The sequence below is a fragment of the Scomber scombrus genome, chromosome 10, assembly GCF_963691925.1.
Source record: "Scomber scombrus chromosome 10, fScoSco1.1, whole genome shotgun sequence".
NCBI lineage: Eukaryota > Metazoa > Chordata > Actinopteri > Scombriformes > Scombridae > Scomber > Scomber scombrus.
Genome location: NC_084979.1, coordinates 401,821 through 425,229, shown reverse-complemented (window position 1 = coordinate 425,229; position 23,409 = coordinate 401,821). Strand labels below are relative to the sequence as shown.

The following is a 23,409-nucleotide window of genomic DNA, read 5'->3' as shown; positions in this document are numbered from 1 at the left end:
TGCAGAGTAACGCGTTCCTTCCAGTGTTGCCAACTTGGCGACTTTCTCGCTAAATCTGGCGACTTTCAAAACCCTCTTAGCGACTTTTTTCCTCAAAAGCGACTAGCGACAAATCTAGCGACTTTTTCTGGTGTTATTGGAGACTTTTCTGGTGTTTTTGAGACTGAAGTATAGCTCTGCAGTTACTGTCCTCAACGAGCAGCGGGTGCTGCCGTGAGTCCCTCCCCCGTCCCAAAGCACGCACAGGCAGTCAGGTTCACAGTAGCCTCGCGCAGCAGACCCAGCTGCAGTCAGAGCAGAGAGGAGACCCACACCACTCCGCATCCAGACTGCAAAAAAATTGCGCAATTCCACCCTGCATAACAGTCTTTTGATTAAATGTAATATTCTGACATTTAACAATACAGAACAAAATTGATTTAAATTTAATAAACAAACCAATAATCAACATAAGAATATGAATTTGTAGTTTCTAAACATATTTAGGTTTTTTTGATGTTATTCCTCTCTCCTACAGCGTCCATTATAATTACACGCAAATCTAAAATTATGCAAATTAGGTGATGACGTCATTTAGCGACTTTTAGGACAGCCAATAGCTACTTTCCTTACTGAGGAGTTGGCAACACTGGTTCCTTCGACGCAGAACTTCGAAAGGTCAACGATGGTGTCGGAACGACGGCGTAGCTACAGCGTCGTTCCGACACAGAAGCATAAATGAGGCTTAACTCACTAAGCCTTGCCTCCAAGGCTACAAACAAACTACACTTAGTACAATTACCATTACCGTCAAAGGTGGCAGAGGAGTAGCTAAACATGTGACACACCGAGTAAGACAGAGCAGGAGAGCGAGAAGGAGAGAGAGAAGACTAGCTGTGAAGCTAACGAGAGCAAAAATAGCAAGTGGATGTTAAGTTAGCTGGAGGTCGCTAAAAGATTGGAAAAGCAAGAAGTGCTTTAACCAAACTAGTGAACATAGACACGCAGCTTAAAGGATGGGTTCACAGTTTTTTCGAGTCTTTCTTAAAACAGCAGTGTCAAAGTCCCTTCCCAAAGTTACTATACTTCCACCACAGCTCAACAGGGAAACACTAAGAGGGAATTTGATGCTAAAAATACTGTAAATGTGTCAGATATCACTTGATCTGACTAACTCAGACTGCTGAAGCTGAATAGAAGCTTCACATCTACTTTTAAATGTATTTAGCCCAAAATGACTGTGTGGAAAGCACATTTGAAAGAGATCTTTTAATAGTCAGTATGAACAGGAGGAATGATTACAGAGAGGAAAACCTCTTACAGTGTTCCTATGGACAGCTAACTGTTGTTTTAAGACACACTTAAAACCTTGTACACACATTTAACATATCATTATCATTAACCACCCAAATGTCCACACTGTTACCAAGCAATAGCTGGGCAAAGTTTTCAGCGTTTGATTTTTCTTCAGATTTGACCGTATGGGCTCTGGAGGGCCATTGTTCATCGACATTACCTGGCACCCGGCAGGTGACCCAGGCTCAGACAAGGAAACCTCATCAATGATGATCGCCAGCACAGCGGTCAACTATTGTGGGCTGGAGAGTATTCTCCATCTGACCTGTTGCAACCAGACCAAAGAGAGGATCACTGGCCACCTGGCCAAAGCAAAGCACTTGGGCCTCAAAAACATCATGGCACTAAGAGGAGGTAGGAGAGTGAGATTGGTGGGTGACATTGTTTAATGTAGTTGTGGTACTATGTAGCATACTCTTTGGAATCCAATGCTCCATATTTTTTCCTGTCAAGACAAAACACTTCACTTGCTTGTTCCTGCCTGAGTTACAGTAGCTTTGCCTGTATATAAAATGTGCTCTACATGTTAAAAGTCAGGTAAGATATTGATTAAAGAACTTTAGAGCTGCAATGATTCATCAGCTGACAACTATTACATTAATTGCAAACCTTTTTTGATAAATCAGTAATCATCTTTTTTTTTTGTAAGAAGAAAGTGAAAATTCTCTTTCCATCTTCTTAAATGTGATTTTTTTTAATGGTTTCTTCTATGACAGTATACCGAATATATCTTTGGAATGTGGGCTGTTGTGGACATTTGAGGTTGTATCTTGGGCTTTGGTAAAAAAGTGATGAACATTTTTCACCATTTTCCAGGGCTCCAGGCTAACTTTTTGTAGTAGGAGAACAAGCAGAAAATGTAGTTGCACACCCTAAATTGACCTGCAATGCAATTACACATTTTCACTATTTCACTATTATACCTTGACTTATTCTTTCATCATCATCATCATCATCATTATTATTATTATTGGTGTTGTTGTTGTTATAAGTTTCTAGCACACCAATTTTAAACTATAACTAGTGCCCATGCAGCCAAATGTGAACATATAAGCACTATGTAGTGTTTATTTCAAAAGTCAGTATCTGCTTATTTAGGGTCATAGGTCCACTGCCAACAAACTGCCACTTTGTGTGTGTCTATATGTATATAAATATATAGTGGATACTGTTGGGCCTTCACTTTAGTGTGGAGCTGAATTTAGGAGCACATGGCCTATTGTGTTTATGAGAGGCCTAGATGAAAGACAAAAGCCTGCTCTGAGTTGTCTTCAGCTCTCAAACAAAGGAAAGAGCGCCAAAGGGGCTCCCTGCCTAGGGGTCAAAATCAAATCAGGGTCAAACCTAGGGTCAAATCACCCCAGAACTCCTAATCCCATAATCCCTCGGTCCTCGTCCCTGATTGGCTGTGAGACACCCAACGTCACTTCCAGCCACTGACGTCTTTAAAATGGGGACACGTGAGTAACGCCTTGCCTTTACCAGTCAACCAGTTAACGAGACGCTGTCTCCGTTAGCGACTGGATTAAAAAGGTAACCTTACACGCGTATTCCTCCCCCCACCTTTGCTTCGAAGCTTCAACTCGCTGGATGAGAGAAGACACTTTCCGCATGCACCTGAAATGCACCATTCACCGGACCCGAGAGAGCCCAAGACCAAACAGCGCTCTAAAAAGGAATACCTGCAGAAGAGAGGAAAATACGGTTTCCTCCGGTGAAATCAGCGCCCGTTAGCCCGAAGGATCGGGATGCTTGAGGACAGCGTCGGAGGACAACGTCGGATTTTCCCAAACGTACCTTGAACGCCACACCGTTGGCACCAAGCCCATCACACAATAAAACTGGGTATGCAGTCTGAAAGCTCACTGATGGTATTATAAAGCTGCCCCCTTAGAATTGGCACTGGGGGGATATACACAGCCACCACCAGAGTGACAGTGAATTCCTTCGGCTGATCGACATTTCACAGCCAAAATCTCCACTAGTTGTGAGCAATATGATTTTACAGACTCTACATTATGGCACCACATGTTGTTGATGTACACACATAGCCCCCCCCGCGAATTCTGCCACGGGTCTTGCCGAAGCTTGCAGTGTTCCTGTCAGCACGAACGAGGTGAAGCCATCCAGCTGGATTGCTGCATCAGTGATGTTGCTATGCAACCAAGTTTCAGTGAGAACTCGGCAGTCCCTTGCTTCATTCTGCGTGTGTAACTGCAGTTTCAAGTAACCCTAACCCTAACTTGTTGTCCAAGGAACAGACATTGGCGAGGACAATTGATGGGATGGTCAGCGGGTTTGGGTTTGCCTTAAGCTGCACACAAACGCTGGTTCTTTTTCCTCACTTCTGTTTCCTTGCACACCGCTTCCTGCACGTCTTTCCTGGCGCGCCTCCGTCAGGGGACTCTGTGTGACAGTTTGGTCAGAAACATGGACACCAGCAGCCTGCTGGAGGTCATTTTGTAGGGCTCTAGCAGCGCTCCTCCTGTTCCTTCTCACACAAAGGAGCAGATAGCAGTCCTGCTGCAGGGTTGATGTCTTTCTATGCCCCTGTCCGGCTCTCCTGGTGTAACGGCCAGTCTCCTGAAAAACATAACATTTACTACAAACAATAATGCAGGGTTACCTTTTATGTCATAAATTGAACAAAAATAAAAGCATAATTATGGGATGTTATTCAATCCTTTTTATATATGATGTAATGTTTGCTTCTCGAATTTGCTGGTATTAAGTGTAATCCATTCTTCCCTCCATCGTTGTAATGTTGTCTGTTCCACTGGCTGCAACACAACCTCAAAGTATGATAGAGTCACTGCCATGCTGAAAAGTTATCCTTTCTGACCAGCATTTGAGCAGTTGTTTCTTCTTCCAGACCTTATCTTGACCTCCACAGTTACCCTAAACTGCTATCTCTTAATTACATTTCACACTATGGAAACTCCAAGCTGACAACACATTACTATCTTCTTGTAGCCTTCCCCTGCATTGTGGGCATCCCTAACATTAATTTTCAGAGTCTTACACAGCAGCTTTGAGGAACCCATGGTTGCTCAGGGTTCACACAAGGTTTGAAGAGGTTTGAAATTGGCACCAAATTACAATTCCTAATGACAATTGACCTTGTAAAAAGAGTCAGAAACTTCAGAACTTATAGGGTACCCAAAGCTTTGCACATTCAGCAATGATGTTTGTCTTTTCAATCCATAACTATGCATTAATGTTTGCAGAAACATATTGTTTTTCCCATGTCCTAGAGAGGCTGTCTATATATCCTTTCAAAAAAAAAAAAAACTCCAAAATATGTTACTTGTCAAAGGGTGGCCACACATTTGCATACATCTGTAGATAACATATATGATGTGTTATTTTGATATCTCCACAGACCCAGTGGGAGTAGATTGGGAAGAAGAGGAAGGAGGCTTCAACTATGCTGTTGACCTTGTAAAACAAATCCGATCAGAGTTTGATGACTACTTTGACATCTGTGTTGCTGGTATTTTCTTAACCTACAGATCAGTTTAGAATAACTGGAACTACATGTGAAATATCAGTCATTGATTGAAATGTTTGAATGTCCAGGCTACCCCACAGGGCATCCTGAGGCAGAGAGCTATGAGGAAGACCTCCAACACCTGAAGGAGAAGGTAGATGCTGGAGCAGACTTTGTCATCACCCAACTGTTCTTTAGGGCAGAGACTTTCCTCAAGTTTCTAGATGATTGCCGGGCGATTGGCATCACATGTCCCATCCTACCTGGAATCTTCCCTATACAGGTAACTCACTGCCACTTCGAAGAACAAGAATATCATATATATATATATATATATCTGGGTTTCTGTTATCCGGACTTTGACTGGTAAAATCTGCTGATGTCCGGTCATTTTTAACCCCTCCGGTCAAAATGTCCGGTGAAAATATTCCCTCTAAGCACAATTTTAATTTCGTATGTCACAGTATGTACTTTCGATGAGGATAAACTGATATTTGACAGTCCCGCTCATCGATGCCGCAAGTGCGCAACAAGAAGCCATCGCTGTAATGACAGCGCTCCGCAGTTATGGAGGTTTGAACTTCTTAACAGCCGGTGAAGTTCTGATCAAAGATTTCAGTGAAATCTACCCTGAGTAGGCTAACCTGGCCAAAATAGCTTGCGTGATCCCTGTCTCCAGTATGTCAGCAGAGTGAGGTTTCTCTCTGCAGAACCGGATCAAAGCAGCGCAGCGAAGTCGCCTGAGGGAGAACAAGGTCACAAGACTGATGCACATTGCAAGTTGCGGAGAGACACTTGAAACTTTTGATTTTAATTCAGCCGCTGCAGCGAAAATGCGTAAAAAGTAGGCTGAAATGTCACAAGCCAGAAACATGTTAAGGGATTCTTTAGATGATTTTCATAGTCTTTATTGCATCTATTTGATTTCAAGTTGGCAGCACTCCGCGTTATTAAAATGGTATGGTAGTCCAGATGTGTTTTTTTGTTTGCAAATTGTAGTTGTAATTGTTTTGCAATTGTTTTATGTTCATGTTAAAAAAGCGCAGGCTTGTGCAATATTTATTTATTTTATAAGTTACACACGTGAGTCAATTGATGGCACTCACTTTATTTGATATAGCCTACTTTTCAATAAAAAGATTACGCTATAAATTGACATGCCTTGATATCATTCTTATATAGCCTGCATATCATTTATCATTTCAAGCTCAATAAATTCAGATAATATTTGACCGGAATTTCAAACATTTGTCCGGTAAATTGAAAACTTGCCGGTCACGTTGTCCGGTGCCAATTTTTTCTAGCGGAAACCCTGATATACATACATACATACATACATACATACATACATACATACATACATACATACATACATACATACATACATACATACATACATACATACATACATACATATAAATACAGAGCTGTCAACTCTCACGCAATCAGAGTGAGAGTCACGCAAAGGCCCTTTTCACACGCGCTCACGCCATGCTGCTATTTCCTCACACTGTCATAAATAATACTGAACTATCTTTTTTAACTATTAGTATGGACCCCCCCCACTGTTACCATGTCTATAATCAGTACACCAGTCTATCCACTCTGTGTCAGTGCTTCAATATTGAATTTGTTCCTCTTGTTTATTGAGAGATGCTCACCAGGAGGCTGAAGGTGGTCAAACACTGTCACAACTAAATGTTCAGGTAAATGTTAACTTACTGAAACTTTCTGTGACAAAGTCTCTACACAGACTGTTCAGGTAGCTAACTGTGAAGAAGTGCTAATGCTACGTTATTTAAATAGTGCAAAGATGAGGAGGTTAGTTTTCATTTGATTGTTACTGTAGAGAGGACTGGTCTGTTTTAGGGCTGCAACTAACAACTATTCTGATAGTCGACTAGCCAACGATTATTGAAACGATGAATTGACTAATCGGATCAGTGGTGGTTCTAGCTTGTAAGGCACCCCGGGTGAACTCCCCTTCAGCGCCCACCATATATATAGATAAATACATAGAAATAACCATAAATACCAAAATGATATATAATCATAAATACAAAAAATGAAATACAAGGAATAGAAACAATTTTTGTATATACATAGAAGTAAGTTACTTTAATTATTAGGAATTATAACATATTTCTAATAAAAGTAAACTGCACAAATCCTCTATCACACACAAATAACACAACACATTTATAAATCAATACTACCATCCTCCAGCAGTGTCAACCAAGAGTCAAGACTAAACCAGTTCACCTTGGTGGTGTGAAGACTGATTTTTACATTATTCTTAATTATTTTACTCACAACCCAGAAAAAATACAACAATGTGTCTGAAACTACATATTCACAGTATGAACTGTGGTTTATTTGGTGTGACTGATTTTAATTTTTGCATCATTAGGCTACCATATAAAAATGATGTGCCTTCAGACCTGGGCATTTATCGGACACTGCAATAAGTAGATATACATCACACACACACACAATCTCTCTCTCTCTCTCTCTCTCTCTCTCTCTCCAACACTTTGACTTTCCTGCCACCATGCAGCTGCTATACCACGCGGTGGTGCATGAGATTAGCGTGCTCTCCACCACACACCTGTAGAAAGAGCTGAGGATGTTGGCATTCAGTCCCGCCCTCTTCAGCTTCCTTAAAAAGTACAGCCGCTGGTGGGCCTTTTTAATGATGTTTGTTATCCTGCCAGGTAAGTGAGTTAGAGAGGTGCACCCCGAGGTATTTGTAGGTGTGTGTCATCTCCACAGCTGTGTAATCGATGTAGAGAGGGTGGACTCTAAAGTCCACGATCATCTCCCTGGTCTTATCGATGTTGAGGATGATATTGTTCTCCTTGCACCACTGCCTTAGCTCGTCCACCTCCTGTCTGTACGCAGACTCGTCTCTGTTGGAGATGAGTCCCACCACTGCTGTGTCGTCCGCAAACTTAAGTATGAGGTTGCTGTCATAGTGAGCCCTGCAGTCATGGGTGAGCAGCGGGAAGAGTAGTGTGCTGAGGACACAACCCTGGGGAGAGCCAGTGTTCAGAGTAATGGGTGAGGAGAAGATGTCATTTATCTTAACAGACTGGGGTCTGTTGGTCAGAAAGTCCAGGATCCAGTTACAGAGTGATGGGGCTAGTCTGAGTGCTACCAGTTTATTTACTAAAGTCTGAGGGATAATTGTGTTGAAAGCAGAACTGAAGTCCAGGAAAAGCAGCTTCACATATGCATCCTTGTTTTCCAGATGTGTGAGGGTCTGGTGGAGCACAGCTGGGCAGCGGTTCTGCCTGTAAGCATACTGTTGAGAGTCAGATGTAATGTCAATGGACTTCTTAATGCGTGTTGCTACCAGCCTTTCAAAAGACTTCATTATTATTGGGGTGAGTGCGATTGGACGGTAGTCGTTCAGGCACATCAGTATCAGCCACATCAGTACTTTCATCCACAGCAAGAGAATACGCAATGAAGTCTTTTCCCTTTTCCACCAACTGCTCTTGTAAATCGTTGGCAAGCTCACATAATGTCCTTTGCTGTTTTGTCTCATAATGCTGTCTTATGTTATATTCTTTAATTATGGCCATGCCAGCTCCACAAACAAGGCAAACTGGTTTACAGCTAATGCAAACCAGTTAATATAAATATTGTATTATAACATACCACAAGAAGTTCAATGTTCGGGTCACAAACTCTCTCCTTCATCACGACATGACAAGGATGACACCACCGATCATTCTCATATAGGCAGACTCCTCCGCCCAGTTTTTTGCCAGTCTTCTCTGGATCTCTATCCATCCTGTGTAGGGAAAATCCATCCATGTTCACATGAGAGTCTGGTGTCTTGTCGTTCAGCCAGGTCTCCGTAAAATAAAGCAGGCTTCTCTGTCCGTAAAGGCGGTCATGCCGCAAGCAAGCTGTCAACTCATCCGCCTTATTAAGCAAGGAGCGGACATTTTCCATAATAACAGAGGGTAGCACAGGTTTGTATCACTGCTGTTTGTTTCTACATGCCCCCAATTAAAGTCCTTCGACTGCACCACCCCGATGTACTCAAAGAACTGGCAAACATGTAGTTGTGATTCAGCCAGTGATGATCCAGTTTATCCATGAACTTCGGATAAATTGTTATCAAAGGCAGATTCTTTGTTGCATTGCTACATTTGATCATCGCTGCCTGCAGCTTAAATGATGATTATGATGATGATTATTATTTCAAAAGTAAGACATTTTTCAGAGCTTAAAAATGCTCGACAACTTAAGACACTTTGCATACGCTTCACAAGTGGAATATTTTTTAAATATTGTATGGGTAGTGGGCATGGGTGTGGAAATTTTTTTCGATAGCATCCCCTAGAATATTTCAAATCCTTAAAAGTTGACGCAGCTGAAGGGAATTTGGTAGGCACATGTATTTTGTCCAGCTGGACAAAAAAGCCTCTTGGAGCCATACCCAAAATCAGTTGGTCATTTTGAATTTTATTTGTTATTTCTGAACAGATATTGCCATTTGCAGGCATTGTATTTTGCTCCTAGAGAGTTAATTTAACAGACTTAACTTTTTGGACAGTTTAATTTGAAGACCTTTGCGATAAAAAGATATCAAAATCTAGAGTGTTCACTGAAAACTGTTGCTGTGACTAACTGTATCCCGTGTAATAACAAGTATCCCATTTTACACAGCAAGGATCTTAAAGCAGACACAACATGTAGCTATAAAGAACAGCTGTTAGTCACTTATGGCGCTTTTCCACTACACAGTTCCAGCACGACTCGCCTCGGCACGGTTCCTTTTCCATTACAAAAAAGTACCTACTCACAAAGCACAGCTCCGCGAAACTGCCGTGACTTCGTTTTATACGCGACACAAAACACATAAACAATGGAGGACATTGAGGCAGTGGTGTACACACTACAGTGTGTCGACGTCACATTTTAGTACCGGCTTGGCTCGCTTGGAACCTCACCAGAGCAGGTACTAAAAAAGGACCAGGTACCAGGTACTTTCCCTAGTGGAAACGCAAAAAGAACCGAGGCAAGTCGAGGCGAGTCGTGCTGGAACGTTGTAGTGGAAAAGCGCCATTAGTTTGAGAACATTTGTTATATAATATATGGGCCATTCTACCGAATTGGTGCAAACTGCATTCCCCCAACAAAAAAAACTAAGTTTATAAATCTTACATGTTTACAAAGTTCCTGCTATTATGTATTGAAACCCAAAATAGTATGTGAGATAGCAGTAAGTTTAATATATATAAAATCGTCATTTTTAGGTACTTTCTATTGTGAGGTGGCTGTTCCCAACCCCAACCCTTTCAATGAGTGAAAAGGATACTGAAATCATTTTTGCCAATTTCTTCATTGTTGTTTCACATGAGATCTTAAAGTCTGTAAAGTCCAAAAATGTACATACATTTTACATTTAATTTGTAATTCAGGAAATTTCATGTAAAAAACGCTGTCCCCGATTTTTATGTCACTCCCGAAGCGCTGAACATTTTAGTCTGTGGGCTGAGACTGAGACTTTAGTTACACCCCTACATTTTTGATCAGGAATTATGTCTGCCCCCTCTCCTTCTTACAGCAGCATGGTGACCAGATAGGTTCCATCATTTTGAAGCAAATGTGTTCAAAAGTCTAAGAAGTGTGACAAGGTTGTTTCGATTTTGACAAAAGGGAACACTTAATGCTAATTTGTGGGAAATAATTACAATTTTAGGGAAGTTATGCAAATCAAAAGTATTTTACTTTAAACTCCATGTAGTTAAAATTCTCTAAAGTGACATAGTTTGATTACCAGCTGAAATATAACTTAAAGGTGCAGTCTGCAATTCTAGTGGAAGGTTGTTGATTTGAGCTCAACAGCCAATCAAATGATCCCCCTCCATTGTGTGCTCCTGGAACAATTTATGGATCAGTCTGAGCTGCTTTTCTCCTGTTTACAGAGCCAGGACTGTGTATGAACACCAGTGTTTCTGAGCACACACTAGAGCAGGGATGTCAAACTCAAGGCCCGAGGGCCACATCCGGCTCGTAGTACAATTATATCTGGCCTGTGAAAAAATATCATATGTTCATCTTAAGTGGCCCGCCGGTATATAGGGGGGCACATCTTTGATACTACAAGTCCCAGAATGCACTGCAACAGCAAGCGTGTCAAGACCTGCGAGCCCAGTTGCACCTCTCCCCCCTGCCCCCAAGTCTGAAGCCAGCTATGCTCTTCACCTGTACATTTCAACAAGCCTCCAAAAAGAATTTGCCAAACGAAAAGTGGACTCTGAAAACAGGGGCTTTCAAGACAGGTGAGAGGCAGAGTATCTGTTTACTTGCATTAGTGGTAAACCAGTTTGCCTTGTTTGTGGAGCTGGCGTGGCTGTAATTAAAGAATATAACATAAAACAGAACTATGAGACAAAACACCAGGACAAATTCAAGTAGAGTGACAGGCAGAAGAAGTCAGATGAGTTAAAAAGGACTCTGGTGTCACAGCAGACTATGTTCACAAAAGCAAAATCACAAAGAGGCAGCGGTGAGAGCCGAAGGAATAGCCAAGTCAGCCCGGCCTTTTTCCGAGGAAGAGTTACTAAAGCGGTGCATGATTAAAGTGTGTGACGTCATGTGTCCAGACAAAAAGCAAGCATTTTCAAATATAGGCTTAAGCAGAAATACTGTTGCTGATCGTGTATGTGAGCTTGCCACCGATTTACAAGAGCAGTTTGTGGAAAAGGGAAAAGACTTCATTGCGTATTCTCTTGCTGTGGATGAGAGCACTGATGTGGCTGATACTGTACAGCTGTCCATCTTCATCCGTGGATTGTACTCCAGTTTGTGCGTTACAGAGGAACTTTTGGGAATAAAATCAATGCATGGCACAACAAAAGGAAAAGACATATTTAAAGAAGTATGTCAATGTGTGGATAAAATGAAACTGCCCTGGGACAAACTGACGGGACTGTCAACGGATGGAGCGCCTGCGATGTGCGGTGAAAAGAACATATTAGTGGGGAGGCTGCGGAAACGACCAAATATGGGATGTTTTGTCAAAAATAAAGTACATTGAGTAATAAACTAAGATGTTACGGTAATATTTGGTTTAATGTGTATTAAAACTAATGGATACTGAAGTTTGAAATCAGTATGATCAAGTTTATGCTCTTAAGAAAGAAAAATCACATTCAAAATCCCATGAATTTCAAAAATGACATTAAACATATTGTTAAAATTGTAAATGTTATTGTTTTACCTCTGAACACCTGTTAATAATATTGAAAGTTAATATAACCCCTTTTATTGTACTATATGTTGTGTGTTTTGGTAGTGACTAATTTTGGGAAAGGAAAAATATTTCAAAACTTTCTGAAAATACAATGTGAGGATTAAGTGTACAATTACTAGAAATGTATACTTTAGATATTATTTAATTTGCACATGTAAAAACATTTGGGGAAAAGATTTTTCTAACTCTTACTTTGCACCAATTTGGTCGAATGTCCCAAGAATACAAGAAAAACATCAAATAACCACTGTTTAAACCTCTCTCACACCATCCACTTGGATAAAACTGGACTTTAACCTGTTTCTCCAGGGTTACCAGTCTCTACGTCAACTTGTCAAGCTGTCCAAGCTCGAGGTACCAGAGGAAATCACAAAAGTCATCGAACCCATCAAAGACAATGACGCTGCTATCCGTAACTATGGAATCCAACAAGCAGTGCAGATGTGCCAAGTGCTACTGGACAGCGGCAAGGTGCCTGGCCTCCACTTCTACACACTGAATAGAGAGGTTGCCACCATGGAGGTCCTCCGACAGCTGGGCATGTGGATAGAAGACCCCAGGTCAGTAATCTCCTTGCCTGCTCTCAAGACATTAGTGCTTTCGGCAAAAGTCATAATTAGTCTTATAATTTTAGGAAATAAACTGATATTCAAAACAACAAACTGTTTTCCACTTTTATCCTTTGTAAAACTTGCATTGTTGTGTTTCATAATTAAGTGCTGCATTTTGGTTAAGTAATTTGTACTACTGTAATATATGGACTCTAGCCATCCATTAGATGTACTGCTTATCCTCTAGAGCAGGGGTCCAATTTGTGAAAATGTCCTCAAGTGCAGGTCCGAAACATCATAATGTCTGTGTTATTTTTCAGTAGCTTGAAGTAGCATTGTAGTTTTAGATAGATAGATAGATAGATCCTTTATTGTCATTGTCACAAGTACAACGACATTTTAAAGTGCTCACCAGTCAGTGCATCATTCATGAAAAAGAAAAGAAATTTACTAAAAATATATAATAGTTCAATAAAAGTGAGCTTTTCCCCATCAATAATGAAGCATGTGCATTAGACCTTAGCAGTTTTCCTTTCAAAATTGAGGGCAACACATTTTCCTATTTAGGCATATCCGCGACAAGGAAGCATAAAGATCTTTTCCAGGAGAATCTTATTACATTGTTAAATCAAACTAAACAAATCCTAACACAATGGTCGCCCCTGTCGATGTCGCTTGTGGGTCGCATCAACTCAATCAAAATGACCATACTACCTACATTTCTACATTCCTACATTTATCCTTTTTCCTACTTCTCGACTCAGTTATTTCTTCATATTTATGGCGGGGTAAACGACCACGTTTGAACAAGATTCATCTTCAAAAAACCAAGCCGACAGGGGGTCTGGCCCTTCCAAACTTTCGTTTTTATTATTGGGCTGCTAACTTGCGCTGCCTTGCATTTTGGTCCTCCTGTTATGGCCGGCCTGACTGCCCTGACTGGGTGGCGATGGAGTTACAGTCAAACGACAATTTGTCAATTCTTGCACTCATTGGATCCTCACTCCCACTTCCCTCACTTAGATCAATCAGAAACCCAGTGGTTAAACATTCTCTAAAAATTTGGGCCCAGTTTAGGAAGCATTTTGGTTTTGATAGCTTTTCTCTGCTAAGCCCCATTGCATCAAACCATCCTGTCAGGACTCTGCCTTTCAAGAGTAGCACAGGAAAGGGATTGTACGTTTCAAAGATTTGTTCATAGACAACAGTTTGGCATCATTTGAGCAGCTTAGTAGAAAATTCAGCCTCCCTAAGTCAAATTTTTTCAGGTACCTTCAGGCAAGACATTTTGTTCTCTGTCAGACGACCAGATCTGCAACAGCAGCAGATTCGACTATTGTTGACACCATCCTTTCTATAGATCCACTTAAAAAGAGGCTAATTTCGGTTCTTTATGGCAAGCTGTTGGAGCTTAGGAGTGCCCCCACAGATAAGCTCAAAACTGCATGGGAGGAGGACTTGGGTTTTCCTTTATCAGAGGATACTTGGGTTTCCAAACTCAAACTGGTTAATTCAACCTCCCTCTGTGCACGTCACTGTTTAATTCAGTTTAAAGTGGTACACAGGGCTCATATTTCAAAAGCAAAACTGTCCTCCATATACCCGGATATTAGTCCATACTGTGTAAAATGCAAACATGCGGAAGCTTCTCTCATTCACATGTACTGGTCCTGCTCAGGCCTTGGGATATATTGGAGGGAGGTTTTTCATACACTTTGTCGGGTGTTAAAGGTCAAATTAGATCCAAACCCATTGACTGCTCTGTTCGGGGTCATGGGAAGGGAGAAAAAGTTAACCACAGCAAAGCAACGCACTTTATCCTTTGCCTCCCTTCTGGCTCGACGAGCAATTCTGCTCAGGTGGAAGGATACTTTCCCTCCCACTCATGCGCAATGCCTAGAAGATATCATGTCCTGCCTAAAATTGGAGAAAATTAGACACTCACTTCAGCATTCAAATAAGAAGTTTCAGGAGGTGTGGGGCCCCTTCCTAAAATAATTCCAGACCCTTTAAAGGCTTGGCCCTTGAGTACAGCTCAGCTATGCTGCTCACTTGTTACACACTCCGTGCTTTTGGTTGAACAGTGATCTTATGCTATGACTAGTAATCTGGCAATGACATGGGAGGGAATGTTCAATTTCATTATTTTTATTTTTTTATTATTCTTATTATTTTTTCTACATCTCATTTGTGCATGGTGTGATTGATATGTACCCACACCCATCTCATGTCTCTATAATGGCTATCCAGCACTGCACATTTGTTATAATGAGAAAATGTTAATAAAGAGATCTTGAATTAAAAAAAATATATATAATAGTTACTAAAAGAAAAGATAATCAATAAATACTATACATAAAAACAGCCCAAGTATACCCACATACACACACAAGGTTATGTCCTGTCATTGCACGGCCCTATTTTACAATCAGTGGTAAACAGTATTAATTAGCAGCATTGAGTGTAGTAATCGCTGTAGGATAAAAACAGTGTTTGAATCTGTTTGTCCTTGTTTTGACTGATCTGAATGGAACAGTTCAAACAGAGAGCGTCCAGGGTGAGAAGAGTCCTTTATAATGTTCTGTGCTTTTTTGATGCAACGGGAACTGTAGTTCTTCCAGTGTGGGGAGAGGGCAGGCGTTCTTTTGGGCCGTGTTGATGACCCTCTGGAGCGCTTTCCTCTGAGCCACTGTGCAGCTGGTGAACCATACACAGATGCAGTATGTAAGGTCTCTCGATAGAGGCTCTGTAGAAGGACACCAGCAGTTTCTGTGTGATGTTGTTCTTCCTGAGTATTCTCAGGAAGTAAAGTCTCTGCTGGGCCTTTTTCAGCAGCTCAGAGGTGTTCACGCTCCAGGTCAGGCACTCCCCAATGTGGTCTGCCACCCTCTTTTCACACAGTCCCCGCTGATGATTAGTGGAGTGTCCGTTTTCTTTCTCCTGTAGTCTATTATGAGCTCCTTGGTCTTTGTGGTGTTAAGGAGCAGGTTGTTGCCCCTGCACCATGCTGTCAGCCGCTCCACCTCGTCCCTGTAGGCAGACTCATCCCCCCAGAGATGAGCCCCACCACTGTGGTGTCATCAGCAAACTTCACAATGGTGTTGCTATGGTGGACGGGGGCACAGTCATGTGTGTAGAGGGAGTAGAGCAGTTGGCTCAGTACGGAGCCCTGGGGGGAGCCAGTGCTGAGGCTCAGGGCTGAGGATGTATGATGGCCCACTCTGACCCTCTGTCTGCGGCCCGAGAGGAAGCTATGTATCCACATGCAGATGGAATGTGAAAGCCCCAGGTGTTTGTGTGGGAGGATGGTGTTGAACGCAGAACTGTAATCCACGAAGAGCATCCGCACATAGCTCCCCTGCTGCTCCAGGTGTGACAGTGCAGCATGGAGTGCTGTGGCCACGGCGTCCTCCGTGGATCGGTTCGCAAGGTAGGCAAACTGGTGGGGGCCAAGGCTTCGAGGCAGGGTTGCTGTGATGTGACCCTGGAGCAGTTTTTCTAAGCAACTTCATCACCACTGGCGTGAACACATGGTAGTTACATCACCATCTGTGTCTAGTGGCTAGATTGTAGACTGTCAAATAAATACAGTAGAATTCTAGAATATGGCAACAACATTTATTAGAATTTACACTCAAACTGTGGGATTCAAATAAATAATAAAATAAATAAATCTTTTCTTATATCTAATAACTATGGCATTTTAAAATAAAAAAGAAAGCTTTATTGTGCTTCTTAAATAAAGTGTTAAGTTTTAGAAAAATAAAAAAAAATCCCTTTTTTTACTTTTACTTTTAAACTTCAACCATAAACTTAATTTCACATCTAATAACTTTTATAACAAAACATCTCAACACATCTCAACTCTTTTCTCCGTGTGTATCTCACTGACAGTCCAGTCTCTCCGCTGGTTCGACTGCAGGGATTTGATTGGCTGATTAGCGTCACGTGAGAAGATTCTCTATGCACAGTGGTCTGTGAGTTCCCGAGGGCCGCTCCAATTTTACCGTAATAGCTGGAGAAGCTAAAATAAAAAATAGAAACGCTCGGACAAAATTTAAGCTAACCACTCACACTCACGTTCACACCTAGAGGCAATTTGGAGTTGCCAATCAACCTAACCTGCACGTTTTTAGTGCATGGGACATTGGTTGTGTTAAGCTGCATTCAGACCAAAAGCGTCTGACGCGAATTGAGCAGCAAGTCTACATAGAAAATGAATGTAAATGGCGCGATAACACGCGATTTTATATCAGGCAGCACGAATGAATGAATGAATGAATGAATGAATCAAGCGTCTGAAGCGGCGCGAATAAAGTTGGAATATTAGCACTCGCCAACAACTCGACAGGGGTCAAAATAACTTAAAATGAACCAGGATTAGTGAAGCCAGATACCTAAAAGAGCATGGGTGTGTTACACTTATTTTGAGAAACAGGCCCCTGCTGTTGGTTAACCTTGAATTGTGTCTCAGAGTAGTCCAGAGCTTCAGTGCTTGTTGTCTTTACCAGGCGGCCTCTTCCCTGGGCTGTGAGTGCACATCCCAAACGGAAGGTAGAGGATGTTCGACCCATTTTCTGGGCATCCAGACCCAAGAGCTACATCTACAGAACTCAGGACTGGGATGACTTCCCCAATGGCAGATGGTGAGCTTGACCACTCATTTACTCAGATTTTCTAAAACAAAACCTCATTATATGCAAAGATGCATAAAGTGAATAAATGTTTAGTAGCATAATTTTAATGTCCTTAATTTGGATTATTAGAGAGTGTTATGTATGCTCATTTACTTGTTTCAAATGGCAAAGCCCTCTGTCAAAAAACCCTGTCCTGTGTCTGTTTGGTAAAAATGTGTCCTGTTGTGTATGTCCTCAGGGGTAACTCCTCATCTCCAGCTTTTGGTGAGTTAAATGACTACTACCTGTTCTACTTGAAGAGCAAGTCATCCAAAGATGCACTGCTGCAGATGTGGGGTGAAGAGCTGATGAATGAAGAGAGTGTATATGAGGTCTTCACTTGCTACATTACCGCCCAATCAAACCGCAGTGGGCACAAGGTAGATGAGACATGACGCTTGCCTTTGTCTTATGTGTTGTTTTTGTGAGTGTATTTTATGTAACTGCTAAAGGACATTTCATTTCACAAAATTCCAATTTTTGTCTTTTCAGCCTTGCACCATATTTTCATAATCAGGTTGACATCCAGTTGATGATCTTGCGATTAGGGCTATTACTAACAATATTTTGACTATCAATTAATCTGTTGTCTCTTTTTTTCAATTAATCATTAGTTGATCAGTGTTTCTCAAAGCCAAAGATGATGTCCTCAAATGTTTTGCTTTGCAACAGTCCACAATCCAAAAGTATTCAGTTTACTGTCGTAGAGGAGAATATTCATATTTGAGAAGCTGTAATCCGAGAATTTAGTATAATTGTTCCACTTTTTTTTTTTTTTTTTCTTTCATAGAGCAAGTTCAGAAAAATGAATATCGTGCTTCAACATCTGCTGCTCTCAGTTGGGTCAGTTTGGTCTGTAAATACTGATACATCAAAGCAACTAGTGTATGAAAAACATCTGATCAACACACTGAATCAGTCATCAATTGTCTATCTATTTTCATTAGCTGCTGACACAGCTGGAGCGTGCAGCGTGTGTGGATGCTCACATCGTTATCTTTACACTTATAGTTATTGTTATAGTTATCATTCTTAGAGCCTGATTAACTAAAGGTGTGTGTGTGTAGAAACGTGTGCAAACTTGACATCACCCGCAAAAAAATGTGCAAGCTGATCTACTAACACAGCACACTGAGGTTTGCGTCTTTAAACTGTGCAAAATAATACATACTGTCCATTTAGTAGTTTACCATAATGAATGTAATATGAGACGTTTTTACCCCAGTGTGCAAAATACAGGGAGGAGAAAATGTAAATATGTTATTAACACACGTATTGTGATTTACCAAACCTGAAGGTATTATTTCTGACACTAACTGTGTCTATAAATAATAAGTTTGAAGGGCAGGTATTATTCTGCTGCTCACTGCACACAGATGACTTCTGTTACTGTAGAGAGGAGGAGACGGAGGCACAATGACAGAATACACACAGGACAGAGTTTTTAAACCTGTGTTAATATTTTTGAAGTGGAATATTTGTGGTTTGACTTTGTCACTAATACTCTCCATATGTGGGTTTCTCTGGTAATATTAGTTGTTGTTATAACTCAATATATTAGTTAACCTCTTCCACTAGAACCTGATCACATTTCATTTTGTTCTTGCAGATTTCTGCTCGTCTAAACTCTCCATAAAGACACAAAACCCTCATTTAAATACTGCTGTCTCCACCTTGTTGCACCTGTTTTCATTTACACAGTTATTCTTAGTAGATCACCTGCAAAACACACGCAAATGAAACGTGCAATCTATTGCACCGTGCACGCAATTTAGTACCCACTATTTGGGATCTTAGTAAATCAGGCCCTTAGTGTGGAGAGCCTTTTACATACCTACAATCAAATCCAGATCCATCCTCTCTCTGTATTTTACTGGTATACAGGACACACTGGTGTATAAGAAGCAGGTGTGTTTTATTCACCGGTTTTTATGGTAATTATCTCCATATTGAATACTATGATGATCCCTGAGTGCTGATTTGATTCAGAATCAATTCTTGATTGAATGAATTTTCAGTTTGTGTACCAAACCATTCACTGGTGTCCTTTTCCACTGAAATACAATATTAAACATAACTGGTTATTAATGGCCCAAAGCATTTCTAAAGTCTTAAGTCAACTGTATTCATTAATATTCATTAAATTGTAAGCATTTTACATTTTACAAACTGAGTGGAAGGCAGAGTGTTAGCATCAGCAGTGGAGCAACCTCTCTACTGCACCATTAGCTCAGAGGAAAAGCATTGCTGTCCAACATGCTGAGTGGGCACAGGGCTACCTGAGGATCCCAATGCACAGCGTTCCAGAAAACCTGCAGCCAATCAATACACAGAGTCGTCTGACATGTCGACCTATGTTTCAATAAATGTATTCCCGCCCGAAAAACATTTAACAATGGAAGATAAACTTATTGTGACTTTACACACCACATACTGTAAGACAATGCGTTGTACAGTTTTAGAGATGAAACAGAAGCTGTATGGACAGAGATCTCCAGTCTGCTCAGTGTTACTGGTGAATATTAAACTGAGATGAAATAGTTGCATGTGGTTCAGTATTTGGATAGTTTTTCTGCTTAAAGTTCAAACCCAGCTCACACACGACACGAGATGAAACGGGCTGTTTTTGTCGGGCGCTGGGTTACATCAGGATCACTCCCGGGTTTGTGATGTACCCACAGATGGGCAGAGCAGCCTTTTACTCCTCAAATAAACCAGAGCAACAGAAAAAGCGATGTTTCTCTCTCCATGGTGCAAATAATCTCATATCAAGGATTTAGATTGTTTATAAGAATTCCTTTTCCATTGAAAAAATAAAGTTTAGTGGGACATATCTTTGGCAACCTATCAAACTTCGGAGAACATCAGATATGTCAGCAATGTTTTTGGTTCACATCAGTAGTTTCTAACTGCAGCAGACAGAATGACAGAAATGAAAGGTAAACGCCTAGGCATTCTATAGTACTATGATTTATAACAGTTAATAGAACAGCTGCTGCCAGTCTGTAGAGACTTTGTAACAAAAAAAAAAAGGCTGTGAGCAAAAGGCATACAAAAGTTAAATGGTAAGCTTTGATTTTCAAAAAGTTAACAATGTCCTAAACATCTTGTTGTGACAGTGTGTGACCCATCTCAACTCAGCTACCTGGCGTCTGAGCGTCAGCAGGGCTCGTTTGTATGTGTGCACGCTGTGTGAGAATCTGCTTGGGTGTAAGATAGCAGTGAAAACATGGAATGGAGTTTCATTGATTTGACCATTCTCTCATTAAGCAAGCGGAATGGATTTCATAATGAAGCAAAGGGGAGTGGTTAGACTGATGCACTGATCTTTGACATAGCAGAAGTGGGGGGGTTTGAACTAGTAATTGTCCCACTGCCATATAATTGTCTTGACGCCCATGTGTCACTCACCTTAAAGCTGAGAATTGGTACTTTGTCCATTACTTTTTTTTAAATTGAATATGTAACTGTCCAAAGACTTGATGATCTGGACTTCAATCTCAGAAGAAAGTAACAATGCATTTTTCCCCAAATGTGGAACTGTTCCTCTAAAGCTTTGCTATGTTTAGGCTAAGGTTTCCTCTTCTGCCAGGTTATGTGTTTGCCATGGAACGATGAGCCACTTGCCCAAGAGACCAACTTGCTGAAGGATGAGCTGGAGAAGGTCAACAGACGAGGTGTGCTCACTATCAACTCCCAGCCCAACATCAATGGCAAACCCTCCGCAGACCCTATAGTAGGCTGGGGTCCTGCTGGAGGCTATGTCTTTCAGAAAGTACGTCAGCATTTGGTTTGATTTAGTTACTTTAAAAAAAAATAATAATAATAATAATAAAGTGATTGGTTATGAAGTTCCAGTGGGGTGCTCTTGTCTGATAAGTTAACATACTGCCTCAATCCAAAAGGCCTATCTGGAGTTCTTTACCTCCAGTGAAAATGTGACTGCCCTCCTCAAAGTACTGAAGAAGTACGAGCCCCGTGTCAACTACCACATTGTTAATGTGCACGTAAGTTTGAACAGAGAGCACCTGCCATTCAGTGTTTGTTTATTCATTAATAATATACATGACTGTGAATATCTTCTGTGCAGGGCCGTAACCTGACCAATGCCCCTGAAATGCAGCCAAATGCTGTGACATGGGGGATCTTCCCTGGCAGGGAGATTGTTCAGCCCACAGTAGTGGACCCAGTCAGCTTCATGTTTTGGAAGGTAAGATAAAGATTGTCTGGCTAATGTGTAGCAATTCAGTTATCTTGATCCGCATGCTGGTTTTGTTTTTGCAGGAAACAAAACTCAGAATATTGTGGTGATTGTTGTACTGAAGTAAGTAGTTGCAAAAAACGAGTAATGACCGTGGAAATGACAGTGATTTCAAGAAATACTTGAATATACACTTGAAAAACTGTGAACCTATCCTCTTAACCTAAAACCTTTGTTTTGTTTATGTAATAGTAGGTGATTTGACAGCGCTGTCTGACATGCCCTAGACATCCTAAGCATCAGCACAAATACAAATTATTTCTTGATAGATGCTTTTATTCCTTGCATCACTTAATTTTTGGGTCGCTGGAAAATCTTGGCTATTCAATGTTAGTGTTAGGGTAAGGTCCAGGAGGCAGGTCTGGCACCTTTAGAAATAACAGGGACATGTGGTTGTGGTCTGCTCTGACTTGCTTCTATTAGATGTTCCCTTTCACAAACCTGTCCCTGTGTTTTTCTCAGGACGAGGCCTTTGCTTTGTGGATCGAGCAGTGGGCCAAACTCTATGAAGACGAGTCTCCATCACGGATGATCATAAAGTATATCCACGACAACTACTTTCTGGTCAATCTAGTGGACAATGACTTCCCCCTGGAGAACTGCTTGTGGCAGGTCATTGATGATATGCTTGAGCTACTTGATGCACCTCCAGAGCCACTCAACAACGAAACTGTCTCTGAATAAAATCTGCCATCTGTCATAGGGGTGGGGTTATGAAAACGTGGATATTTTATGCATTGTCTTTTAATGCTGCTTTAAAGAACACAGAACTTAAAAACTGTACTGTGACAGTTACGCTGTCTACCTGCTGCCTTGACATTTTTTATAGTGCTTCATATTTATTTTTTGTGTCATTTCTAAATCTCATTAGTTTTTTCAGTACTGTACAAAATCTTACAGTGATATTCAGTTATGTGGAGTGTCCAGCATTTTGAGCTGCTATTGATGTGTAGCATTTCAACAGGACACACTTTAAATGTATTATGTATTCAGAGTGAATTGTGATCAATACATAACAACAAGTAAAGGTCAGGTCATAGGACGGTGTATGACACTGCAGCAGCCAGATGACATTGGCAGGGATTTTACACACATTGAGTAACTATGTTAACAACTGAATGTACAAATCATAACCCTGCAGAGAAATGGTGTGACGTGGTATTGATAAGTCCAACCTTTGCACACACTGGAAGCCTTATCTTGACTTGAGCAGCAGTTGACCAGATTGCCTACATCAGACACAGACAGCTGTTGCCTTTGCCACAAAGTACATCGCAGATGGAAAAGTTCCCAGTGGTGGTGAAGTGGCAGGACAACCCGACTGACTATTGACCTGATGAATATAAAAATAAACACTATATCTGTATGGCAGAATTCTTTCATACAAATATGTTATTCCAAACAAATAAAGAAAATGCATTACAAATTCTTACATGGCATGTCCCACCAACTCTTACATCTCAACATATGTACTGTATGGCCTCAAAAACATTTTTGTAAAGATGAAGACAATCATGATCATCCACAAAAAACATTTTCTTTATTGTAATGAGAACTTTTGTTTTCAATAAAGTTCACTATATTAACAATTACACTATTATAATGAGATGTTTATTTCACAAGAAACATTTTCCCATGTAATAAAAAGTAAGAGTAGTGATGATCAGCAATATATCAACAATTTCTTCCACATTTAAGACCAAAATAAATGTGTTTCTCTGAGCTCCCCACAAAAGGTGTATATATGTAGTCTTGGATTTCTGCAAATAGTTATTAGTTGGATAAAACCTGTGAAGCATTTCAAAGAATACCTCTGACTT

The 23,409-nt window shown here is 40.9% G+C and overlaps 1 protein-coding gene across 3 annotated transcripts in view; it reads left to right on the top strand.

The window, feature by feature from the left end:
* Positions 1-23,183, top strand: part of mthfr (methylenetetrahydrofolate reductase (NAD(P)H)) — a 35,458-nt gene extending 12,275 nt beyond the window's left edge. For all 3 annotated transcript variants that reach the window (XM_062427905.1, XM_062427907.1, XM_062427906.1), the window contains exons 3-12: positions 1,451-1,689; positions 4,718-4,828; positions 4,915-5,108; positions 12,411-12,661; positions 17,164-17,298; positions 17,528-17,708; positions 20,921-21,103; positions 21,234-21,335; positions 21,419-21,538; positions 22,052-23,183. In XM_062427905.1, the coding sequence (XP_062283889.1) occupies positions 1,451-1,689; positions 4,718-4,828; positions 4,915-5,108; positions 12,411-12,661; positions 17,164-17,298; positions 17,528-17,708; positions 20,921-21,103; positions 21,234-21,335; positions 21,419-21,538; positions 22,052-22,273 (1,738 nt within the window). In that variant the 3' untranslated portion in view covers positions 22,274-23,183. The remainder of the gene's footprint in view (positions 1-1,450; positions 1,690-4,717; positions 4,829-4,914; positions 5,109-12,410; positions 12,662-17,163; positions 17,299-17,527; positions 17,709-20,920; positions 21,104-21,233; positions 21,336-21,418; positions 21,539-22,051) is intronic.
* Positions 23,184-23,409: the final 226 nt, after the last annotated feature.